General features: G+C 39.5%; 1 protein-coding gene across 5 annotated transcripts; it reads right to left on the bottom strand.

The window, feature by feature from the left end:
* Positions 1 to 538: 538 nt before the first annotated feature.
* On the bottom strand, positions 539 to 27,423 carry klhl14 (kelch-like family member 14). Of its 5 annotated transcripts, none has more exons than XM_074651504.1 (10): positions 26,020 to 27,423; positions 23,469 to 23,714; positions 17,139 to 18,039; positions 15,076 to 15,197; positions 9,413 to 9,502; positions 8,543 to 8,621; positions 8,008 to 8,198; positions 4,393 to 4,551; positions 2,845 to 3,002; positions 539 to 2,145 (listed from the first exon to the last, which is right to left on the bottom strand). In XM_074651504.1, exons 2-10 carry the CDS (start codon positions 23,623 to 23,625, stop codon positions 2,005 to 2,007), a joined length of 1,998 nt encoding a protein of 665 aa, XP_074507605.1. In that variant the 5' UTR covers positions 23,626 to 23,714; positions 26,020 to 27,423; the 3' UTR covers positions 539 to 2,004. The 5 variants fall into 5 exon arrangements, with proteins under 5 accessions (XP_074507605.1, XP_074507604.1, XP_074507608.1 ...); XM_074651503.1 differs by having other exon boundaries at positions 23,469 to 23,738; XM_074651507.1 differs by lacking the exon at positions 26,020 to 27,423 and adding an exon at positions 18,929 to 19,195 and having other exon boundaries at positions 23,469 to 23,596.
* Positions 27,424 to 27,522: the final 99 nt, after the last annotated feature.

Raw genomic sequence — 27,522 nt, forward strand, 5'->3', positions numbered from 1 at the left:
CGGCTGTGCTGCAGCACTTCTTTTCACCCTCTGTCTGTGAAATGTACCCCTGAAAAGCCGAGTCTGCTCTGATTGGTCAGCTGGCCCACTCCGTTGCGATTGGTCAACCGAACCAAACTCTTTGGATTTCGCTCCAGATCCGCTCTTACTAGCTTTGTTTGAGGGCGGGCCAAATTTGCTGCTGGGCAGGAATTATGCAAATGTTTTACTTGGTGACATCACCGCGTTACGGAAGAAAAGGCGGGGCTTCGAGCAAGGCATTTCAGGCAGTTCAGGAGCAGTGTTTCTGTGGCGGAGAGTAACACGCTTTGACGTGGACTTTGGGCTTTGTAACTTTGCAAACCTTTTAAATGCACAAAACAACTATATAGCACACTAAAAGAAAGAGAAAAAGGCACAAAAGCACAATAGGTCCTCTTTAAAAGATCCTGAATTGTCTCAAGGAAACCTGTTTATTGTGAGACCTTCATCAGACTGCTCACAATAAATTCTAATGAAGCAAATTTTTCTGTCTAAAATGTCAAAGAATTGAAAAATGTGTTTTAATCATCAAGAGTCAATTTATTTTCATATTCTAAAATGCAAAGGACATAACAGGATTTGAGAATAAATCCAAGGTTGAGTGCACAAAAATGTTTCACTGCAAGCGATTATGTACAAGAATGAAATCAACAAATCTTTACAGAGTTCAACAGGTACTGCATCGATATTTAGAGTCAACCTTTTGAACCTAATAACGTAGACTAGACTGGACTTAGATTCATTTGATGCTTTTTTTTTTTAAAACACAGCACATTAATTAATTTACATTTTAGTGAACTTTTGTTTGCTGAATTCAAAGTTCGTAATTAGTGCATTAAGGACCAGTTGTTTGTTTTTCATACATTAAAGATTAAATGCTACATGGCCTCAGAAACAGGCCTGTTAGCATTAACTTGTAAAGGAGAACAAACCAATGTCCTCTCCGTTTACTCAAAAATGCTACCCATAGATACATGGGCTAGCAATTACAATTTGATTGTACCGTCATTGTATAATAATATGAACATTAGTGCGTCATATGAATATTAAGAGTCAATGGTAAACCTTCAATTGTTTTGCTTGCAGCATGAAGAATAGTTGCCACAAATATTTGGCAAGATTTTTTTTCTGTCAAGTTATACAGAAACTTCAGTTTGGGTGTAAAGATAACTAGTTATAAATTAGAGCTGAGTGACATGGACACATCCTCATAAAGATCATTGTGTAAATGTGTCTTTTTTACAATGTCCTCCTGGTTGTGTTGGACCCGGTATGCCTGCTTGCAGGTCTAGTTACAATGTTTTTTTGTCAGTTAAATAATGACAGCACTTACAGTAGGAAAAGTTTCTGGAAATGTCCCCATTTTAGACACGTAAATAAGTTCATTTTTAGAGAAAGACAACGAAACAGTTGCATAATGATCCAACAGCGGGATAAGTGCACAATCCAGCCAGAGAGAAATGAGTTATAACGCCAGTGATGAAGAATATTTATACACTTTGATCATCACGGTTAATGTAACTCACGCAGCCCTAGTTTAACTTAACCCCGCGACACCCTTTCTCCCAGTGTCAGTCCATGAAACAACACTGCATTTTGATGGAATTATGCCTCTACTGAATACAAGATACAATGGATTTGAAAGCTATAATTCAGTTTAACACTATGCGTGCTATAGAAGAGAAGCCAAAAACACTTACTATCAGTTTAAATCAAATCAAATATGAAACCGACCATTTCTCAGAACACAGATGAGTTTAAATACATGAGATACACAATTCTTTTTTTTTTTTTTTCAAACCTTCAGTAGGGAATAACGAAAGTGCTCTGGTCAAACCTGTAAAAAAATAATTTATACACACCCCCGTCGTCTGACCGGAGGGTTTGTCACAAAATTGTTGACGACTGTTTTGCTTATTGATGGTCCTCCCCCCATTCACTCTGCCGCGCCGCACCCTTTCTGGCCTTTGGTTGGATTAGTTGTCATTTGTTAAAGGGAAGGCAGGCAGGCAGTATGACGGTGGAACAGGCCGGGCCCGCTAAGGGCTCCGCCACCTCTCCCTCCAACTCAGTCCATGTTCCTTTCTCTGGGCTGTAGCAGATGGTAGAAGACTTATAGGCCCCCTGAGGAAAAAAGAAAATCAAGTCCTTATTTGTTCCTCTTAGCGCTGTTTGGATTTCTAACTGTGGAGTTTGAAAATTGTATATAAATGCATGTAGTCAAAAACAATAAATGAAGTCTGGTGATTTTCTCTGTTTTTCTTTTGTCAACAAATTCCATGAAAAGACCAACAATGAACCGATCCTACTAACAAATAGTGTCTATAGCCAAAGCCAGATATAGCTTATTGCTCTGTGCAACACAACACTGTTGTCCTGCTGTCCAAACACTTATTAAACACTGGCTGACACATTCCTTCATTGCCATGAACACACACTGTAGTTTATTTTGAGTCAGTCCATCCTACTACTGGAAATACTTGTTAGCGAAATGTGTATTAATCCGTAGTTGAAAATAGTCCCCTACAAATCCACTATTTATTCCTGTTTGAGTAACGTTTGCTAAAAACTACAGTGCCCAGATGTTTGAAGGCTGAGCCGGCAGCTCGCGGCTAACGTTGCTAACAATGAAAACAACAGAAACACTGCTGACAGAGCTAACATTGTTAACCTGAAGGGGAATCGGAGGGTGGGTGCTACACTTCCGCAATAGCGCCATTAATTTGGATGGCGCCGTTGGTTGGTTGGTTGGTTGTTTATAAAATATAGACTTTTGCCAGCGTCATCCTTTAATCTAAAATAATCAGATGTGTAAGTATATACCATGCTCCAGCTGTAGCCCCCCATGAGGAAGATGCTCTCATCCAACACAGCACAGCCCGGGCCGCTGCGACCCTCCAGGATGGGAGTCTGCAGGATGTTCCACTGGTCAGCTTTGGGGTCATAACACTCCACCAACATTACGTCTAAATGGGAGAAACCTATGTGAGAGAGGAAGACAAAGAGATCTTAAAATGATAAGAGCACTTCAGTGTATCGCATGCAGGTAATATTGTAGGTTCAGGTTACAGTAATAAGCTGCTTGTTCGACTTTTAAGGCTCTGAAAACACAGCTTTGCAATCGGCCTCTTACTCTGAGCAATGAGTTCCTAAATATAAAAACATAAATACAACATTTTCCGCCAAAGTTTGAACTGTTTTGGTTATTTCTATGAGTGCTGTTTCCCTGTGCTCTTCTTACTGGTTTTTAAGTGGGCAAGAAAAGAAGTGACGTCAACATTTGAATCAAAATCTAAAGACAGAGGTGGGTTTTTTTATCTTGCTAGGCCACTGTAAATAAAATCTGACCAAACCACACCCACACACTTAATAAACTCTTAATAAACCTAAGGATGTTTTTTGTTTTTTTTCACTATTTTCCCACTTTGATTTGACGTTAAACTTGTTGCTCAGTCAATATACTGATGGCAACATGATAGCCACTATATATGCAGGTAAATAGAGGAGAAAATAACACATGAAACATTGACATCTGGATCAGTCTGAATAATCTTTGTTATTCTTTCCTCATTTCTCTCAGGGCCTCTGAAGCCTGTTTGATTAAATCTACAAGCGTCTGTATTTCCCCAGTACCTGAACGTTGCCAAAATCTGAAGGCAAGGCCTTTTATTATATATGACAAGTAAACTCAAAATATGCTTTACGTTAAAATGGATGTACAAACGCCCAGTAAAGACAGTAAGAACACACATCAACAGTAAAGAACACACATCAACACACATCCAAAACAAACCACAGACAAAGACATGCACAGATACACACATGCAGTAACTAATCAGAAGCCTTCTGAATGTGGATACAGTTTTGTCCGTTCTGTGCTACTGTAGAACATGGAGCAACACAGCGGACTCTTTGAAGAAGACCCGCTCCCTATGTAGATATGAAGGGCTCATACTAAGCTAACAAAAACACAGTGATTCTTAGTTTCACTTGATTATACACTAATGAAAATATAGTTATGAATATTATATTTCATTTCCCCCAAAATGTTACACATTGGACATTTAACAGTCTTTTAAATTAGCTAAAAACTGTATTGTATACTGTATCAAAAGAAACACGTCCAAGTTCCAGCTTTTCATAATTCCCATTCAGATGCCAGCATTCAGTTTTGGTGATCAAATACAAATGAACAACACATAACGGTAATTCAGTCGTCAGTGTTCAGTTTCTTTTTCATTTTTCGGGTCGCACAGTGTAATAAAGGTCATCGTCGCCTGCTCATAATAGCAGCATCTCTTTCACTGTTCTCTTTTGAAAAAAGATCTTGACCTCTTTTCTGTTAATTTCCTAAAACGCTCGAGTGCTTACCTTTCAAATGGTTTCCACCAATAGCATATAGGCGGTCGTTCATTCCAGCCAGGGCATGAATGGCGCGCTTTGTGTTCATATCCTGTTTCCTCGCCCACACATCCATTATGGGGTCATAACAGTAGAGCCAGGACACATACTCTCCATTGTGCACGCCTCCTGCAAGAGGTAAACATAGAGCTATGCCTTTAATACTGTGTTCAAGATCATACTGTAGGAAGACTCAATGGCTGGTCATGTAACACACTCTGTAGGGCAATGCTGATCAATGATAGTCCTTATTTAAAGATGAACTGATTTATTGCTGAACTTAATAATTACCAGGGTTGAAATATATTGTAATATGATCTTTAATGTATAAATCACTCAAGCTATGATTAATAATTATAGATTTCTTTCTTTACATGTGCTTGCAGAGAATCTTGATCTTTGCTACTTTTTCTTTTAACTAATAGATCGCAGTGCGTCAATGTTAATGGCGTCTCCGACTTCTCCAGCCGCCTCTATTCAAACACTCAAGGTTAGGCGGTGCCTTTATTCCTGTCTTTTAGTTTTATATTTTAATAACTGCCGAGGTGCATAATACAGTACAATAGCCATAAAATTCACTGATGATTCAGCCATAGTCGGCTTTTGGAAGAGGAGGATTTTGGTTTATGTCATTCTGCGTTGGTGTGATGAGTATTTGATTTAAATGTCACTGAAGGAACAGATATCCTTATAGATTTCAGAAGAAGTAGAAGTATTAGAATTTATGTTGAAGGTATATTGACTTCATTTTAAAACAATTGTATTGCGTCGTTTCATGGCACCTTTAATCTGTGAGTACTTTGCAAGAAAACTTGCCTGGTGACAAATCAAATCAAAAGAGTAAACCAGAATCGATCAAGTTGCATTGTGGGTAATGTAGGTGCCAGGTTTTGAAAAAGAAGAAGAATGTGTGCAATAAAAAAAGACGGTCTCTCAGGTTCTGCTGCATCGATTTTGATCATGTTTTTGTTTTTTAAACTGTCCATTGTGAGTCTGACAATGTTGTACGAGTGCAATGCTTAATCGTTGGAGTTCCTTTTTACACAATATTGTTGTAACATTTTTGTTATTGTTTTCTTAACCTTTATTTAACCTGGAGTAAAGACTCCTTTTCAAGAATGTCCTGGCCAAGATAGGCAGCAGCACAGTTACACGGTTGCAGACATAAAGAGCAAAGAGCAAAGAGCAAATTACAGAATTGTAATGTATCGAAAAAACATTCATCAGCATTTAAAACATCTATCCAGATGTGCTTGTTTCCAAGTCTTTTAGAAGCACTTTAAAGACATTCAGTCAGACCAGCTCTCGAAGATTCAGGTAATTTTGTAACTGATTCCAAGAGGAGGGAGCAGCATACTTGAACGCCCTTTTTCCCAGTTCAGTACGGACTTTGAGGACAGTTGATATGATTACGTCCTGGGGCGAAGTAACTTCCTGTACTTTTTTGAAGGATGTAGATCCGTCTGATCTTGGAGAGTTCAGGGTTTCAAAGCAGCATGTGATATTTTGTCTACGTTAACATTTAAGATAAGATGTCACTTGTGCTTATTTTGCACTTTTATCTTTGCAGTGGCTACTTTTACAGTTTTGCTCATCGCTCTTCATGTTTTGTTATTTATTATTTTTAATGTGTTTTGGATTTGTGTAATTTGTGTTGTGTTCAGACCCTTTACTTAAAAGGTGCAGTGTGAAGGATTTAGCGGCATCTAGTGGTGAGGTTTCAGATTGCAACCAACTGAAACTTCACCCGTGTGCCAAGCGTCATGTAGGAGAACTAGAGTGGCCGACGCAAAAACGTGAGTGGCCCTATGTAGAGCAAGTGTTTGGTTTGCCCGTTCTGGGCTACTATAGAAACATGGCGGTGCAACATGGTGGACTCCATGAGGAGGACACGCTCTGTTTGCAGATATAAACGGCTCATTCTCAGATAAAGAAAACACAACGATTCTTATTTTCAGGTGGTTATACACTATTTAAAACATACTTATTAATATTATTTTCCATTTTCTGCTAATAGATCCCCCTGAATGTAACACACTGTTCCTTTAAGTAAATGTAGAAATATCACAATTTAAAAGTGATTGCTCATTATGGAGCAGAATGACTCCTGTTAGTGTTATATTATCACACATTAAGTTAATTAATTATAAATGCTGATGCATTACTGTGTAAGCAGCACTTTATTGTTGTACCGGGTCATGGTGAAGGCTAATTTAACTACTTAATTTATTCTTGGGTAATTCAATCTATAACAATGCATTATATTTTATAAACTAATCACATCCTTCATATATAAAATCTTAATCTGCAAAGTAACTTGGAACTGTAGCTGTCAAAAAAATGTACTGGTGTAAAACGTAAAATATTTCTCTCTAAACTGTAGTGGAATAGACTTTTAAAGTGGCAGAAAATGGAAACTTAAACTACCTCAAGTTTGTACTTGAGTAAATGAACTTAGCAGAGCCGGCCTTGACCCATTTGGTGCCATAGGCAAGATTTTAGCTGGTGCCCCCTACCTTTTGTGTGCTCGCACTCAAACCCTGCCGGGTTCTTAAACTGTGTTATTTTTGTGCATACAGGATTTACATAGCCTCTTAACCTGTTTATAATAAAGCTACCATATTGACCTTGATTGTGAGACACACACTTTTTTTCAAGACTCCTTTTTTTAATAAGATTTTTTCAAGATCAAATCTTGTTTTTATAAAAAAATTTAAAAAAACAACACGATTGAAAAAAACAAGGTAAGCTGATATATACTGTATCTTTTAAATGAAATTGTCTTGTTTGAATAGGGCAAAAAATTAAACTGCAGCCTACTGGTAAGCCTATTTCTAACATAATTTAACCATCCAAAAGTGATAAATAGAACCATAGTTTATATTATAATTAGACTCTGCCTGTCTCATTGATCACCATGATCTTAAAATTGGTCTTATTCTCCTCCTCAGTTATTGGTTTACTTGGCCTACTTTTAACCCTCTGAAAATGATGGTGGCTCATCTGACTGAACATTAACATTACTGTCATTTGAAGGCTTTTGCGGGTTTCAGTTTTTAAAATAGTGGACATAGTGAACATAGTATCATATGAATCTTGAGATTGTGATGAATTTGTTGATACCAAACATTTAATGCTAGCTTACTGGGGCTAAATATCACTCCAAAGTTGAGCTGTCGTTACCGCGAGGTGCGCGACACCTCAGTGGTAAACGGCAGTGTTATGGCCAGGCTGTTTGTGCTCCCTCCAGCATTTGGTGCCCTACGCACAGTGCGTGATGTGTGAGTGCCTAGCGGCGGCGTTGGTACTTAGTCGGCTTTCTGTACTGTGTATGTGCTTATAGTTGTTGTCTGTGGTCACTGTTGTTTCAATATGACTGCAACACATTTTCCAGCTGTGATAATAAAGATTACTGATTCAAATTGTTAGTTGCTGTACCCAATACTTATCATATAATAAAGTTTTAGAGGATGTATTTGTGTTTTAGGTACCTTTTAAAAAAAGGTACACTTTATGTATATGTATTATGCTTATGTATATATATGTATATTTTGTGATAACAAGTGTGGCCGGGCATCTCCTGACCTGATATGTAGATCTTGCCGTTGTGCACTGAGCCTGCATGGGCGGCCAGAGGCTGCGGCAGAGACGACAAGTAGTTCCACTCGTTAGTCTCCAGGTTGTAGGACTCAACGCTGGAGAGGTAGCCGCTCTCGTTCCTACCACCAATCACGTACAGGTGCTTATCCATGCGGCAGGCAAAGAAACTAGCTCTCCTGAGGAAAGAAGTGTCAGACAACAGACAACATCATTAAACCAGCAATGACAACATGTATTGTAGGATTTCTCACAGCTTTAACTGTGCTAGTTACATGATGACCAGCTGTGAGTACTTCTTTTTATGCAAGGATAATACTTACTTTTGCACAAGACATTTAATTTAACATGACTTCATATATTCTACACATCTAATAATAAAAATAGTTTTTTTCTTTATGTGTGACCAATTAGAAGTAAACAATGTTTGTGCATTTCTTCCAAGACCCCTGAAAACCCTACGGTCTCTTACTCATATTCTCCTTTGGAAAACAAGTCTGTATTCAACCACAAATGGACTTACCTCTCCTGCATAGGAGGCAACTGTATCCAACTGTTGAATCTGGGATCATAGCGGCTGACAAAATGAGTGCTGTGCTTTCCTGCAAAACAGATAGAAATCAAGATCAATGACGCTGATTATTGAAACGACTTAGTTGAGTGAATCTTTATGGCACGGTACAGTTTAGGCAGATGATGGCTGAGCTCAGTTCTGATTGGTTAACTCTTTGCCAAATTATTTTCTATACACAGCACCAATGAGGTCGTCATTTAATATCTGAAAATCACCACCCACACATAGTGATTTTCGGTGCTAATAGGTGCTGCTTTTCACCACCATTAGAGTTAACAAGCGCTGACTGAAGTCTTGTTTTTCACATCATAGAGTGATCTGGTTTTGGAGGATAATCTGTTCAAAATATCTTAAATTATCTCTAATGATGTGTATTGTGTTGATTTTCACTCTCAGCTAAATAAACACAACTGATTTCACTATGTGCAGCACTGTATTGTTATGATACTGGGTGGAATAGGAACAAAAGGACAGTATCAGATTTTTTGATCATTTACAGTCTTTGTTTCGTTCTATGGCAGTGTTACCCCTGTTTCACTAAAAGCACTCTTAACACTTCTACACCACAAATATTTCACTGTTCATAACAGTTATTTTTCTATGCCAATTATGGACAAGTGTTGAATGGAGTGTTGTTTGTCCACTCAAAGCTGAACTGGCTCTAGGATGAGTGTTTGAAACTATCTGAAAGTGTGACATTAACTCGGAGGGGTTGCAAAAACTCCGGTTCGAAGCACCCTCTAAATTATGTAAACACAGACAAATTTGCTGTGTGAAATCACTGGAGAGCTAGACGTTCAGTCCGTGGTGTTACTGTACCGTTGGGGTTCCACTGGTCCTCTCCGCCCAGCAGCAGCAGGAAGTTCTCCACCTCCACCACGCAGTGATGGGCGCTGTTGTAAGGCATTACTAGACGAGACACAGAAATCAAAAGGTGTCAATCACTGAAACGTGTCAATGATGGTCAGTAAAGTTTGCATCAAACCTTTTATATGATTTCACATAAATGTACTGTAAATAACATTATAAATAGAAGGCTTTTGTAAACCCCAATAAACACGACATTGTATCATCAAATGATAATCAATGCCCCAAAATTAAGAATAGGCCTCACTATGGACAACACTTATCCTAACCCTTGTGTTGAAATAAAGTCTAATACCAGATAAATAATACTTGATTCAAATGAAACAGGTACCTAATGAACAGAGTTTTTAATTCCACAGCTTTAGCCTATTTGGCCATTGCAGATTTGCCTCTCACAAACACAATAATGGTGGTTTAAAAGAAATAGCATGCTGATGAAAAAAAAAGCTTTCTTTGGCAACAACAAAGAAATCAACAGTTCTTTCATTCAGCCATAAATACAGTATATAACGCCACTGCTTATCGTATGTGGGTAACAATTACATCTCAAGTCTCGTAGTGCAACACAAAACACACGTACAATAGTGTACTTGAGGTTTTTTTTACCATAAGTTGGTGTTTAGTTAGTTAGCGCTGCAACAATTAATTGATGAATCAATTAGTTTTCAACTATTAAATTAATCGGCAACTATATTGATAATCGATTAATTGATTTGAGTAATTTGTTAAAGAAAAAAAAGTCAAAATTCTCGGATTTCAGCTTCTTAAATGTGAATATTTTCTGTTTTCTTTACTCCTCTATGACAGTAAACTGAATATCTTTGAGTTGTTGATAAAACAAGACATTTGAGGATTTCATCTTGGGCTTTGGGAAACACTGATCGACACTTTTCACCATTTACTGATATTTTATTGACCAAACAACTAACGGGATAATCAACAGATTAATCGACCATGAAAAATAATCCTTAGTTGCAGCCCTACTTAAAGTACTAAAAAACTACATCTGCCAGCAAACATAATCCTAAAACGTGTTTAATAAATCAATTCTATTCTTAATGAATTTTAATAATACTCAAAAAACTAAACATTGAACAAAGCTTAAAAGACTCTGGGTGAACCTGACTGTCGATCCCTGATACACTGTAGTTCTACTGGGCTGGACAATAAATGTCAGTCACTCCGAAAAGAGGTTCTTATTAACAGAACATCTATCTAAACTTTCTAATAAGAAATATTTGTACTGGCAGTGACTATTTTTATTTCGTCATGCTGAGTGTCCTATTGTTTGAAAGGGAGCGCTCGTGGTACATGTTAAAGGTCAAGATGGATTTAATCTGTAGTGTACTCATCACATCAGGCCAACGTGCTTGTTACAGCGACACAGGCAGACGTCTCTTTCACAATCCTCAGAGTGAGTCAACGTTATAGGATTTATTTCCCCTCCTCATTGCTTTTGTTTTGCAACCTTCCATTCATCCATCTACAGGAAATGATTTTTTGTGGGGAATCGAGCCCAGTTGACTCTTAAACTGGAACAAATGAAAGTATGAGGCAGAGACAACGGTCTACTGATTTTTTTACGATGATATCTATCTGTCTGCCTGTCTGTCTTATATTATATCATATCATATCATATCATATCATATTATATCATATTATATTATATTATATTATACACTTAAGAAAACAAACGTATTATTATATTCCATTTCTACCTATAGATCCCCCTAATTGTTACACACTGTTCCTTTAAGTAAACATAGAAATATTACAATTTAAAAGTAAGTGCTCATTATGGAGCAGAATACCTCCTGTTAGTGTTATATTATCACATATCATAAATGCTGATGCATTACTGTGTAAGCAGCACTTTGATATCATATTTAACTACTTAATATACTCTTGGACAATTTAATCTATAACAATACATCATATTTTATTAACTGATCACATGTTTCATATATAAGATCTTAATCTGCAAAGTAACTCATAACTATAGCTGTCAAACAAATGTACTGGTGTAAAAAGTACAATATTTCCATCTAAATTATAGTGGAATAGAAGTTTAAATACTCTAAATAGTACCTCAGTGAAGTTGGGTGATCTTTTGAACACCTAATAATACTAATTTGTAGTAAGTAATTATTTTGCAATTTAACATGAAGCCTGTGTTTTTTGTCCGTTAGTTTATTTTGCAGGGTGGGTGGGGGCTGTCTGTCTGTCTGTCTGTCTGTCTGTCTGTCTATCTGTCTGTCTATCTGTCTGTCTGTCTATCTGTCTGTCTATCTGTCTGTCTGTCTATCTGTCTGTCTATCTGTCTGTCTGTCTGTCTGTCTGTCTGTCTGTCTGTCTATCTGTCTGTCTGTCTATCTGTCTGTCTATCTGTCTGTCTGTCTGTCTGTCTGTCTGTCTGTCTGTCTGTCTGTCTGTCTGTCTGTCTGTCTATCTGTCTGTCTATCTGTCTGTCTGTCTATCTGTCTGTCTATCTGTCTGTCTATCTGTCTGTCTGTCTGTCTGTCTGTCTGTCTGTCTGTCTGTCTGATGAGGTCAACAAGTTTATATTTAGGAGTCTTAACTCACCTGCCTACTAACTACTGTAAGGACTGAATCTCACAGTGCAATAGTTTTCCTTTTCTCCTCATTTCGCATTAAAATATCCCACAGCAGCTATCCATCTAGTAATATAATGAGTACGTCTAATAAATATGATCTTTAGTGTATCATACTCATACAAGTTAGCATAAAGGGCTACAAGCCCACAGCTGCAGCAGGACCCCTTAAGGAGGAATTTTCCCCTGTGTATGTTTTTGTGCTCCCCTCCACTCCTCCATCTTCTTTTGCTGAAGTGACCCCATTGAGATGTAGAGAAATGGTCTTAGGTGACAGTCATAATGAACATGATCGTGTTCACTCAATAAATCTCAGGCCCGGTGCTTTTTGAGCACAAATCAGTGAAATGTTAAAGCCCACCTGTCTGTCTCCATCAGTCATTTCCACTGTCACCTCCCCACTGCCTGATGGATCACAGTTGCCGCAAAATTAGACAGCCTTGAATCTCATTTCTTTCCAATTGGCCTCTCCCTGCAATCTCACTCTGGCTGGCTGACATGTGCGGGGTCCTCTACGGGGAGGGGAAGTCTCAGATAGGAACTAATACTACATACACTAAACACAGCTTTATCTCGAAACGAGGGGATTAGGTTGCCTGCCTCCAGTGCACCTCAAAGACGAGTGCCATATGACTGCCAAATTCCCTTACATGCTATTTACATTATCATTCAGTCAGCAGTATATAGGACATGGATGGGCGGCTTTTTATTTGATGTCTAGCGACTTGTACTCGTACTAAAAATCATCTTGTACCCACGTGAAGAGAAGATTATTGCTTTACAGTATGTCAGAGGCTGCAGTATGAGGAGTGCTGTGGGAGGATTTGGTACATTTGCCTGCCTCTACAGGTGCCTCAGATACAGGTGAACACTGGGATAAGTGCTAGAATAATTGAGATCACTGTAATAGTGAAAATAATATCAACATATTGATTATTTTTCCTTCTGTAATGTGTAAGACTTTACTGAGAATTATCACCTGAGAAAGAGTATGAAATTAATCTACCTATCTGTCCCCGCTCCCCTAAATCTTCCACTAACCCCAGGGGTGAGCAGCCATAGGAGGGCAGGATGAGCACGTCCTCTATATGAGATGGACGCCATCACTCCGGTCTACAGTGAGCTCTAGGGCTCACTAGAGGGAGTCAGAAACCTCTGCATAGAGGCACAGTCTGGGCTGCTTGAATGACTCCACAGCTAATGCACCACTGCTGCTCGAGCTCTGACGTGCCTTTAAACGCCATTACAATTGCATCCCACTGAGCTCAATTCCTTTGTTCTAGGCCATGCTGCGTAGATGAGGTCCATTTTCAAGTGGGAGGTTTTAATATCAGGTTGGTTTAAAAGAAGAGGAAGAATAGTCCAGCATTGTGGCTGAGCCTGCGCCTGCCTTTGTCTTGTGTTCGTCCACGCTGCTGTGGGTACACTAGATGGCAAACTTTACACTGGAATCACCGAGCAGTAGATATATCTCTGACACAAACGAGAGGGATCAGATTCTTCCCAAATTGTGTTGATGAATGTCTTAATCAAAGGCTGTCCCTCTCAGGTTTCGCCTCATTGAAAAGTTATGATTGAATGTTAATAATCTTCTATTCCACATCCATTGTGTGGAGGCTACATCAGACGGGCACTGATGTGTTGAGGGGATGATTTTGCAGTTTTGTCCTTCCACTTGGCCACGGACCATTTGAGTGTTAACTTTTTAGTTTTGAGTGATGGAAATCCCTACTGACCTTTTGCTTGTTGCAGTCTATACCCAGGAGGAGTGTGAGTTAAATGAGGAAATGACAACATAAACACCAGTGAGCTGCAGGCTGTTGGGTGTGCATGGCTCCTTTAGTAAAATGCACCCTGACAGATTTGAGCTAAAATAACAAATTAGTGCCAAGAAATGTTCGAGCAGAGGAAGAAACAATGCCCAAAACTTTCTCTGAATTTAAGAGAAATAAACCAGATCCCTGTGCCATAAAGTGAGACCATAAACTGCACAGTGCCGAGCTGACAGGAAACAGAGCCATGGCTAATATGTACGAATGAAGAGACACCGCTGAGGTACGGCTCCAACCAAAACAAAAGGACAAAAACTCAATACGTCTGGCAATGATGATGCAAAGGACAAATATGGTTTCCCATTAGCTCTTGTTTGACCTTTGCAATATGACAACAATATAGTGGTGAGCCTTAAAAGGTCAGGGAAGACAGAGAGGAAAAAGAGCATATACACTTTACAGAGGTGAGTGCTGCAGGAAGGCTTCAAACATGCTCTCTATAGACACTACGTTTTTTTCATTAGAATAGATTCTTTGGGGAAATGATGACAACTTGCTTTCAATATGAAATCAATATCATAAACTGTACCCTGGTATAAATTCCTATGGGTTATAGGATCTTTATATCTTTTATTTTTGCTATTTAATCAATTGAAATTACATATTTGCTTCTGAATGTTTATATCAACATTACAGCTGCTCCTATCCATCTCTTTGGTATTTAACTCACCTTATATAAACCTAATATCAATAGTGACACCAGGTCAACAGGCTGTGTTTTGGTTATGTATAGGGTAATTCAGTCTCATGTATTGATCAATGTGAGTGAATAATCAAGCTACATTTAAAAGCTATTGAGGAAAGATGTCATTCATTAATGCCCCCTCTCTCTCTCTCTCTGCCACAATAGATCATTAGATTCAAGTAAATCTCATCATGCATCCTGCCAGCATATTTCAGCAAAAACAAGGGAAACCGGGCATGAAGCTCCACAGTGCTGTGAAGTCACGCTCTGATTAAAAACTTATATTAAAAGTGATAGTGATACATTATTACCTAAAGGATTTAGGGAACTCCTTCCCCTCATTTTCCATGGAAATTAACCTGTGTTAAAGTCATCCATAGGAACAACTTTTTTTTTCCTCATCATAAAAGCCACGAACACAAGATGCCTCAGGTAAAAAAAAAAAAAAGAAAGAAAGAAAGCAGCAGAGCCTTTTTTGCTACTCACTTGTTAGGATCTTCCATGTCTTTTTCTCATCGTCATAGTACTGGACCAAATTGCTGGGGAGACGATCAGGTCCAGGAGGCAAACCACCCACCAGTAACAGCATTCTCTTATTGGAACGGATTCTGTAATGTCAAAAAGTGTGGGTGTGTGGACAAGTGTTAGGAAACAGAGAACAAAACAGGTATCAAGCCTTGAAATAAAACATCCAAAAAGGCCAAAATAAGCTCAACCTGAACCTTTAAATTCTAAATTTACATAATTACGTTGATTGTATTAGCAGCAGTTGCGCGGCGTATTTAGATTTTTCACTCTGAAAATGCTCAATGTGTGAATTAAATCATCAATGAATGAATTAAAGAAAAAAAAATACATGCATTAGATTAATAACTGCTCCTTGTCTGGGTACAAGTGCTGAACTGAATAATACATAAATCAGGCAATATGTGGCCACGATTATTATAATTAACAAAAGATTGCTCAACAGCGTACTCATCCTTTTGATGTGTTATTGAATGGTTATTGTACGCTAAAGATATCTTTTCAATTAGCTGTGAAGCGAAAACGATCCTGCAGGGTGCCATGCTGGAGGCTAAAAGCGCAATTGAGTACATAAACCTGCCTATACAATGTCTCCATTTCATTGGCTGCGATGATTCATGTGATGCCTCTGAGCCAGTCTAGAGATATTTCCTGCTGTTTGTATATGATATATAACCCAAAAGCCGCACACTTTACTGTACATTAATGACCGTTATCTGGCTCCTAATGGATTTGAACACAAATCTACCAATTAATCACAATATGTAGTTAAAAGATTAAGAGCAGCTGGCCTTTAAATTCAGCCACGTTCACCTTTTTTTCATATTTTACTTTTTTATGCTTGGGAAAATCACCGTCGTCTCGGTACATTCTCTCCGCTACTGGCCCACTCGGAAGTGTTTTGGGGTTATTCATATGCAAATGAGCCCCTGGACATAGATAATGGTGATTAATTGAGAGGAGAGAAACAGTGGCATGTGAAACTAATTATGAGGATTCCTGATTCTTTGCTCATTCAGGTCCATATGTGGGAATAGATATGTTATTGGAATAGTGTAGGAATAGATAAAATGATTTCATTTTGAGATTCTTTGTGCAAATTTTGATTTTTAAGTTTAGAGATTCTATAATTTTTCTGCTCATTAAAATGCAGAATTGTAATACTGATGCCATCACTACTCAAAAGATGTTCAGCCTTGGCTGTACAGTCAGCTCTGTAAACAAAACCTGACAACAGCACCATCAATCAATCAACTTACTGACAACGCCTGTCTACTTACCAGCTCCTTAATGTGCTGATCAGGACAAACATGGAAGTAAGACATGCAGCTTAGCCTATTTTTGTGAGTGAGACACGTTTATCTAAACTGAATATAGGGAGCATTGTCAAATTGTCCCTTGTTTGAATAATAATACATAACCAAATCTATTGAATTCCCTCTGACTGTATTTCATTTTTGTTTATCGTATCCTTGATAGCTGCGGTATTCTTGTCCTCATGCCAGAATTGTTACATAATTACCATGTAATCCTGGTAACAATTAAATTACAGCATTTCAAATTGTATTCATGAGAGTTGCCACACATGAAACACATAACCTTTATCTAGTTTGCTGCATCTTGTCTACACTGATTAGAGAGCAATTACACAGATGTGTGAGGAAATAACGAGTTGTTTTTTCTTCACTAAAACATAAGGTAACCTTGTAATTATGGATACAGTGCGGCATGGAATAGATCAAGACCCTTGACAGCTGGCAGTCTTTTGCAGGAAAAGCCCCACAATCCTCATTAACTGGGCCCCAGACCTCACGTCTCTGACTGGCCACCTACACGGTCTGGGCTACACAGGCGGCGCGACCAGTGCTTGAGCAAGTGGGCAATACTTGAGTCGGCAATTTGTTCAAATTTAACAAGTGGGAGGCATTTAATCGCCTGCCGTCCACTCTCAAGTAGCTCATTGCTGTGTGTTTGTGTATGTATGTGTGTGTGTGTGTGTTTCTGTTTGTCTGTCTCATCCTCACCTGCTGGCCGTGGTCTGCCTGCAGTGCTGCCTGAAGGGCATCAGGTGGTAGTTCATGGCATCCAGGAGTAGCTTCTGGCACACGGGGTCAGTCCTCATGAAGTCAACAGACTGCACCCTCTCCACCAGCTCTGGAGCAGGTATGAGGGCGAAGCGCAGCCTCTTCATGAGGTCCGGCGCATAGTGCATGCGAGTCTCCCGGTCATGCTCCAGCCAGAGGACTGACATCTGGAAGAGAGCCAGCTCTGACTCCACCGGGGGTGGCAGAGCATCCAGCATGGCGCACATCTCCTCAAAGTTCAGCAGCAGCACGTCCTCCACCAGGTACTTGTTGGCCAGCTTCTTGGTCTCATCTAGTCCGTGGAGCGCGGCAATCTTGCAGATCTGCTTGTAGTTCTGCACCGAGATCTGGTCGTTGAGGAACTGCACGCTGAGCTTGGTGATCTGGGGGATGTTGAGGATCTTGCTGACTGACAGCACCTCTTCCACCGTGTCCAGGGAAAGAGTCACGTTGGCAGTGTACAGGTACTCCAGCACTAATCGTAGTCCAATGGAGGAGCAGCCCTGGAGCACCAGGTTATTGATGGGCCTGGCGCTGGGGGTCACCAGCTTGTCGTCGGGGGAGGAAGAGGGGGTCCCACTGCTGCCCTGGTCCCCTTTGCTCCCCTCATTGTGGATCACATTGTGGGAAGAGAAGAGGGATCTGAAATACTGGGAGCAGGACGCCAGCACGGCTTTGTGGCAGTGGAACTGCTGTCCCTGGGCGGTGAGAGTCACATCACAGAAAAGCTGTTTCCTCCACAAGAGGTTGAGCCCGTGCAGCAGGGTGTCACTGTGTGTTGGGTCAAAGGTGGATGTTCTATCACCCGATCTGGACATGACTTCCTGACTGTGAACGCCACCTAGGCAACAAATAAACCATGCAAGCCATTTACCTCAGGGTCATGTTATTTGCACAACAACACAGCAGCCTTATAGATCAGCAATCAGTCGACTATTAGAAACAGAAAAAAACGATTTCTGGTGTTAAGTTATTGAGCAGATCTGCCCCATCCATCCATCCAGCTTGGGAGGAAGAAGCAGCATCGCGCCATGCCATGCCATGCCATCTACATCCAATACGGTCGCTTTCAACTTTGATGCTCTGGTCGTAAAGCAACAAACAAAACCGCAGTAGTTCCCACAGCGTGCCACTCTTATTCATTGTTAACTGTTTTTTAAATGGAGGCTGAGGGTTTTGAAGGGCGCTGTCAAAACAAAACGGAGGATACGGAGGAGATGCTGCAGCGCTTTCTCTCCCTCCTCTCGGTCGGTATAACGCGGCTGAAGTTGTCGGATCAGGATGAAAAAGAGACACGGTGGACGGACAACATGCAGCATTCAGCCAACACTTATCCCTTCTCCTATCTTGCTGCTACACACCCCCCCACAATGAGAGGACATTACACATCGCACAGATTTACGGAGTCATACAAAAAGCAATTAGTTTTGTCTCCCGAGCCGTCAGCAGCAGTTTACCCGGGTGCGTTTCTCTCCTTTTTCTTTTAGCCTACCTGAGTTACGCGGACGTGAGTATCGAAAAATATGCACTGAAATGCAGCTTTCGGTAAAGTTAAACGTAATATGCATCTCTATTGTTTCGCAGGCATTACCAAAAAGCTATTTTCTATGTGCGTAATGTGTGTAAACTTGACACTAAAGCGTGCTGTAACGTTGTCGCCAGATTCACTAAAAGCGCCTGTCACAACTAAATGATGTGAGCAGCTCGCCTGGAGAAGGAGCCAAACTTACCTGACTTCAAGCTCTTGACAAAAAAAAAAGAAAGTAAGCTTCAGGTTCCCAATACTTGGATTTTTTCCCCTTTGTTCTTCCTTCTTTTTTTAAAAGAAAATGTCCTTTTTCCTTTAAAGTCTACGGTCGGTGGTGTCTCCAAATAACCATTGATTCCAAACTCCTAAAGTCACTATTTCAGGTTATTTTTTGTTGACGTTGATCATTTGTTTCTTCTGAATTAAACAAGAAGTGTGTGAGAGTGTGTGTGAGAGGGAGCTGTGCTTTCTGCAAGAGAAGAAGAAGAAGAAATATACGTGTGACAAATTATGCTACCAAGAAACAACACATCATTATCCTTGGGCCTGGGGCTCAGTGAGTCGTAACGAGAGTAATAGGAAATCCACGGTTGGGGAGAGAAACGGTCGTGCATGGCCGGTGGAGAGAGACCATGCAGGGGTATGGATGCTGGAGAGACTCGCAAAATTATGGCTCAAGGCTATTGTAAAAACTGTCGAGCGTAAATGACTGCGATTTCAAACATCTATGGAAGAAAGAAAAGAGAAAGGGGGAGAAAAACCGAGTCTTTCCCTCGCTGTTATAGAGAGAACCGTCAAGTTTTAGTGCGCATTGCTAATTAGTCAATTTCTCTCTGCCTTCACAGCCCGACGACTTTGCTGCTGAGCTGAAACTGCTAATTTCTGGGACCAGCCTTTTTTTGGCTGTGAACTGGATGGATGAATGGCTTGTCTCGCACAAATGACAAAAAGCCCCTGCCTTAATCTCCATCGCCAAAATAACCCCTCATCTCATTCTAGCTCCTGCTAGTCCTTCAAAAGAAGGTGCTTCTACACAAACTCAAGTTTTTGCATCTGCATCATAAATACCACACGCACTATAATCCCCCACACAATGTTGAATTAAAAAGCATATACACTGTACATTTTCTATGTGACAAAAGCACCAGGCCCAACACCATGAACACATCACAACACAAAGTGATGTAAAATTATATAAAAGTCGAACACAAACATACAGTGTTTTCGTGTACTATTATCTTGTCTGATCAGTTTCACAACCTGAGGTGGAGCTGCAAAAGGCCTGAAAACAACAAAGGGTTGAAACCTAATACAGCATCCATCGGTGCACAGTGTTGTTTGTGAAAGTCCTGGTTGGATATTCAGATATACCTACATACTTTCACCTACGACACTGACCTTTATCTATTAAAGCAAGTTGATCGATGAATCACAAAATGAAAATAAGACTTGTTGTGTTTATGTGAATGTCCACTTGACCATATGGTGTAATTCATAAAAATCAACAAGCTAAAAGTAGGGATGCACAGATACCGATACTGGGTCGGATATCGAGCCTTTACTGACTCATATCTGGATCGGATATCGGTGACAATGAGGCCGATCTATTAAATTAACTTATATGTTTAAATACTATACACATTCTATACGGAATTTTAATTCCTGTTAATTTTGAAGTTTTGTTTTGCCAAGTTGCTGGAAATAAATAACAATTCACTAAATTTACATTAAGTTATCTATCTATTTAGTCATTACATTTTGTTTTAAAAAGTTAGGAAAGCCATGTTTAAGTCAAGCCTGATGTTGCCTTACACATAAAACAATGATCCCAGTCCACACAGTGAGGCATAAAGCTTAATAATTATACACTGGTATCGGATCGGTACTCAGTATCGGCCGAAACCCAAAGCCCAGGTATCGCTATCGGTTTCAAGACTGAAAAAGTTGTATCGGTGCATCCCTATCTAAAAGCCCCAGCTACTTTTAGTCTGGTCTGCACTGATATTTTAAAACTTGTGAGGAAAAAAAACATCTAATCTAATCATCTAAATTAAGACTGTATCCTTCCTACGACCTATCAGGTAATCCTAACCATTAATAGGTCGACACCACAGGCTAAAAATAAGCAAAAAAACATCCTTGCAAATCCATTCAAAAACTCTTAAAAATGACTTATTAGGACAGAATAAACTGTCAATTAAATAAAGAGCTCAATTAGAGTAAAGAAACTTACATACAGGACTCCCGTGGGACCAGAAGTGACAGATCCCTCACAAGTTATGAAATGACAGATAGGGATAAATGGGTTTGTTCATGTACTATGAAATAGAGCAACACCATGCTACCGTCAAAGCAATAACAGGCCACATATATAGGTAGCATTTAGAATAGATGCAACCAGGATAGTGTTTGATGTTTGGAGTGTTTGACAAGCACGCAGCCTGCATGTCCCCCCACTTGTAGTTATACTGAGCAAATGAACGCTGTGAGATGACTGATTGGATTGTGCGCTGCATCTCAAATAATAATCATCACTGAAGGAAAAATATAATATTAATTAGTGGTTTGTAACCGCTAAGAAAGCAGTTTGTATTTTTTTTGTTTACGCCTATTATTGCCTCCTTTCTCAAAGCACTTGTCACTGCAGAGCATTTACAGTAGTTCACTGTATTTCACTTCAGAGTTGCACACTGTTATCTTTACCAGCGCTCAGTTAGCACTACATTACCCAAGTCTCGAGCGAGCTATTCTAACGCAATAAAATGACCATTTCCAACTCTTTCAGCTCTTTGTAGCAACTCAGTCTCCTGAGGCCACTGGTCTTCAGATTGCAGGGCGTTTATGGTTGTAAGTTGTTGCAGTGTGCAGAGGGAGGGGGTGAGAGGGGCGAGGATGGTGGGAGGGTGGGGAGGGGGGGGGGGGGTCATCAGATAAGAGAAGAATTTCTAGACTAATTAAACCCTTTGAGACAAAGAATCACACCACAGTGATTTACAACTCTCTGTACCAGTTAACCCGACTCATATTTATCTGTCATATTACTCAGATACCATATCTACCTCTATGGGTAAAAAGACTTTACATCTTTTTGTCCTCAACACTGTGGATACACAAGAGGGGAGGATAATAATAGAGCAAATAACAACAGTTGCATATATATACTGTAGTTCACTCAAAAAGACAACTGCTAAAAAAGGTACAGAAAGATCCCAGCTACTTCATACAGTAAAATGGTAAAATAAGCTCCTTATTTTACTACACAACTCTCTGTGTAATGCTTACGTTATAGCACTCACTCTTTATAACACATAAATATAAACCTAAACAACACAAATTATAGACATTTTTGTGGCCTTGAATAACAGATTAAAAGAGCGAACATTTAATCTAATCAGTGCAATGAAACAAAAACAAAAAGGAGAAGCTCCAAAGTTGTGAATAGCAAAAGTCTACCAGGCATAATTCCTTTTGCTGGCTGCTACAGAGAGGGGGTATGCTAAGATAGAAAGTATTATTTTCCTAAATGGAAGGTGTCAGATGGTCACGGAAATGTGATCGGCTGTTCAAGATCACTGCTTCCCATCTGCAATTTGTGACGTGTGAAAGATTCAGCCCAAATGTGCTCACCGAGCGTAAATCCTCAGCACTTTCTCTTATCGTGGAAAAGCAAGATAACCAGCTGTTTACAGATCAGGGAACATATCATATTAATATCATGGAGAGGGTGATATCATCTTGTTTGTAAAATATTTTGTTAACTAAGTGTGGTGTGGTATGGCAACCTATAAAGTGAAAGTTGTAATTTATGTGTTAGTGAAAGGTTGTTTTCTGATAAAAAAAAAAAAAAAATCAAAAGGGGGAAAATGTAGCAGGCGCCTCTTTAGATAGACTGTAGTGAGACACAATTAATGCAAACTGCAGGTTACAGTAAATACTGAATTATAAAGCAGTTACGTTTAAATTAAAGACTCCAAGCCTAAATTCCATTTAACTGTACATCTAAACATAAGCAGGGTTACTTTGATTCCACATCTGTCTCCTTATGAAATGATATTATAATGTGATATGACTGTTTCAGATATGGATTTTAAGTATTTTAAGGGGTTTTGATTGAGAGTCCCTGTTTCAGAGACCCAGTAAACTGTAACTTTAACTGCAGTTGTACCAGTTTGTCATCTCCCGAGAGTAGCTTCGACACAAAAGGAACAAATGAGTTCATGTGAAGCATTAGTTTAATCTATAGAGGTCAGGAGGAGAAAGTGAAAAGGTCAGTTAAAGTGCAACATTTCTAACTAGTTTATCATGATGAATTTGGAAATTTGAACAGATGCAGTCATGTTTTTACTTGATTAAAAAAAAAACATTTTTACATGTATTTTGATGCTAGGACTGATTAGCGCGTGCTTGTCATCTCAGATCAAAGTTAGTAAGAGATGATTCATAAAACGTCCACGGTGTAATAAATTGGAAGCACTTTTTATTTGCCATTCAGGGAGTATGGGAGGCCTGCTGTTTTAAACCCCTAGATCCCCACACATGGCGTAGCCACCACAGACACGGCTCAGAGAGTCAGCCGGCAGCCGGGAGGTGAGCAGAAAGGAACAGGCGGTGTCCCCTTCAGAGTGAGCACAGGAGCATGTGTGTGTGTGTGTGTGTGTGTGTGTGTCATTTCTCAAATGACAAAAGGATACCAGTTGTGCGGTTCAGGTGGGAGGAGACATGGCTGTGGTGTGGAGACTCACCTGAGGGATTGTGTGGACTGTGGGGACCGGGGCTGTAGTGGCGACCCGGAGATGTGTGAGGGCTGCCAGGAGGCCACCGTGCTGTGGAGGAGGTTTTTTGGGGGAGCTGGTGGGAGAGAGGGGGATGCTGTTGCGCAGTTTCCCCAGCGTGATGCATCTACCTTCAGGGTGGCAGCAGGCGTGGAGTGGGGTGCGATGGAGCGAGCACGGGCTCAGTGGCGCGGTCACCTAGGGACGCTGGAGCCGCTGTTGCAGGACTGATAGTTATTCCTTGGGAGAATTGCAAGATGAGCCCCATTGTATTAGCAGCCCCCTTCTACTGAAACTGTATCAATGTTCTCAAGCCTTTAAAGAAACAAGTTGGGGTGCAAAATATCTGACACTTAACCTGAGAATCACATGCAGCAAAGTTTTGTTTAACAAATTAAATATAATGTTGTTGAAGCGGAAAGATGGGGGAGGGGACTTTTTTTTTGGCATCTTTAAATCTCTAAGGGATGTGATTGAATCCGTCTGATTTTCTGTCAATCAACTAATCGATTAAACGACTAATCATTTCGGCTCTACTAGTATATCATGTTGGATATAGTTCAATCAGTAACAAAGGATCATATTCTATAAGCTCTTCATGTGTTCTTCATTTGTAGGCTGTCAAATAACAGTAGTGGAGTAAAAGTACAATATTTCCCTCTGAAATATAGTGGAGAACAAGTATAAAGAGGTATGAAAAACAAAAAGATAAAAGAAACCCTACTATTTATAATCTTTTTGTAAAAAATAAAATGTAAAATACAATAGACTCTAAATATACTCTATATTACGCTAAACTCTCATTTAGCATAATATTGTGATTCACTGTGAATGTGAATTACTGTTGTCGGAGTTAAACTTCAGTAAATTCCTTTGGCAACGGGAAGCCAGCAAATTATTCCATACTGATTTGAAAATTCGCAGACATTAAGCTTTTTCATTTCCAAGCCATACTTTTGTGTTGCAACTGTTTGAGTCGTATGTTTAGAAATTCTCTGTGTCTAATATGGTCAGCACTCCCAATTATTCACTCCACTGACAAGTGAAACAAATGGGACCAACCAGTGCATTCTGTATTATCTACACCCCTTGGATTCCCTGACAATAATTAATACAATGGCAAGCTGCTGTTACCAGCCCCGACGACACGAGCTCAACAACATAAGCTCTCCCTTTCCAGGAGCTCTTGAGAGGAAATTACATCCAGCGCTGAGGTCACATACACGGTGGCCGCTAGCAGCCGGGTCACGTCGCACTACTGTCTGTGAGCCTAGATCAGATAAAGGTCCTATTGTAGGGTGCTGTTAACATCACCAGGTTATTACTCACATCATTACACCATGAATGTAAGGTGCATGGGATATGTCATGTAGCCCTGATCATAGATATATATGTATATATATATATATATATACACTGCCTTTAACAGCAAAGACTGTCCCGTATATATATCAGGGAAGTTCATTAATAGGCAGCAGTGCTGACCACCTCGCTGCTACAGTATGGTCACACACCATTATGTAGTGTTGCTCATAATATATATTAACAGAAAAACAACATTACTAATATATCACATAAATAGCATAAACTGTATGTAAGCAGTATCGGGTTATTCAGGTGTATATTTTTGCAATAGAAACAGTATTAGTGTCATCATAAAACAAAATTAAATAAATGCAATGTTTTTGGGTTAACTGACCGATATGCCCTTTTAAAGAGTTGTCATGTAATCATAAGAACCCCTCTTATTTTAGCCTGCGAGGATATTAACAGGGTCTTTTTAATTATAGAGGAGCACATTCTCCTAACATCCATTAAAGGAATGCCATGCTAATTTTAAATCCTCGCAGCAGGCATTGGCATCAACAGAAGAAAAGTGGATGAGTTTCTCTTTAACAGCTGTAATTTGTGTTTTCCAATCACCATGCTGATTTCTGCTCATTATACTCCGGTTTCACACCGGTAAGTGAGCAAAGTTTGGATTGATTGACTCTAATTAACTAAAAAATGTTCCAAGCCACGGATTTATTATCATGCTAGCTAGCCACAAATGTCAGAGACTTTCACAAATTATTATCCTGTTAAGATAAATATCTTTGGAATCAAACGAGTGTGGCAACACAAGGAACATGTATTGTTATACTGATGAATTTGTTTGGCATGTTTTCTGCAGAGTTCCACATTAAAGATTCACCTGAGCAAACACACTGTTACAGTGTATTGTTATGCTGTACAGTATGACTGAATGACAGATGCTGTAGTTTCCTAAACTTTAAAGGAAAACACTCCCTGATATTATGCTGTATAAATACTGAAGGGAATAAACAGTAGACAAAGTTTTAAATTATTTAGTGAAAATAAAATACTCTCCATAAGATAAAAGATATTGAGAGCTACTATGTGTAGATCTGCCTAGTCTACTCGATGTTAACAGAAGACCTATTCCCTCTTGTGTGCTCCAAAACTTGGCAGCATCTCCCTCATTGATATTTTAGACACAGTAACACCTCTCAACACTCACATTCTTTCCTTGACTCCATCAGCTCCATGGCTCAACTCTCCACTTCCTCATGAACAAAGACAGGACTCGGTTTGAGTGGACACCTTCAATTTTTTTTTTCCTGATTTCAAAAAGATCTCAAAAACAGAATTTCTGGTTAGCCTGAGAAGACAGAACGTTGCCCTGATTCACTCGGCTTCACGTCAACGATCACAAGTGATCGCTGGTGTGAATCCAAACGAAACGGGCCCATCGTCTGCATGGTGGCGCCAGGCTGAAATTGAGAATCATGCTGCCTGTAAATCAGATTTTAGCCAACATGTCTCTTGCAGAAATCTGCCTTTATACAAAACTACAAATCTTCTAAAGCAGCTTTGATGTATCACAGAATACAACAACACAGTGAGGCTGTAAAGTCCATCCTCATCATACTGAAACATAGAAGAAAATACATCTCAGCTGTCAAGTAGCCCCATCAGTATTTCCACAGTGCACCCTCTTTAGAGCAGTAGCATTTAGGTGTGTGCACTTTGAGGCACGCCTGCAGATAAATGTGATGACATCTAGTTGTGACTCACTTTCATTCATTTAGGGGATTGATTAGATGCAAAGAGATCAGATAAATGAGTTGGGGAGGCACTTTCATTTGAGATATTGCCATAAAGTCAGTAAGGAATATGAGACGGACTGAACATTTTTCTCTTCAAGGTGCTTTTGGAGCTCTAGTGGCACCGCACGAGTAGTCAATATGAGATTCCTCATTAATGCCATTAAGCAGGCTGTTCTGTATGTATAATATTATATTTAAGTTCAAAGCTACAGAAGAACACTTAGGTAAAACCCTGAAATCAAATTTTGCATAAAAATGTGAACACTTTTTTAGTTTCAAATGTTCCAGTTTGACTGAATAATAATAATTGTTAATTTGAGATGAAATGCTATGGCCATGTTAAGGCACCAGACTGGACGGCGTTGCAGTCAATTATGTCTTCCTAAGGTTGTTGTGTTCACACTGCCCCCTTCTGTCCCCACGAGTAGGAGAGGCATCCAGCGTATCAACAACATAACAGCATCTCTATCAACCAGACACAGACAGAACGAGAGGGCATCACATATTTCTGAGGAGCCGTCTATCAGAATCGACCTTGAGAAAGTCCACAGCACTCTTTCAAGAATTATATGACCATTATTAGTAACTATTTTTTATGTAAATTAAAAATGTGTAATAAGTCTGATGAGATTTAGACAAATATTGTTTATCCAGAAACATTTTTACTTAACTTTTAAAGTCTATATTGGAACAGGCATTAGTGCTGTGCACCATTAGAGTGACATTTTTTTGAAACATGATGAAACAAAAATCTATTTTCTACAAGTACTAAATGTGATTGAGTTAAGATCCCAAATTGAAAACAGCGTTTCCCCAGGGTTCTTTAGAAAGCCAGTGGATAGTGTGCACACAACATCCTTTTGTGCACACTATTTACCCCTGGATTGCTTCAGGCTAATGTCTCAATAATTTTC

Source organism: Sebastes fasciatus, chromosome 11 (assembly GCF_043250625.1).
Source record: "Sebastes fasciatus isolate fSebFas1 chromosome 11, fSebFas1.pri, whole genome shotgun sequence".
NCBI classification, from domain to species: Eukaryota; Metazoa; Chordata; class Actinopteri; order Perciformes; family Sebastidae; genus Sebastes; species Sebastes fasciatus.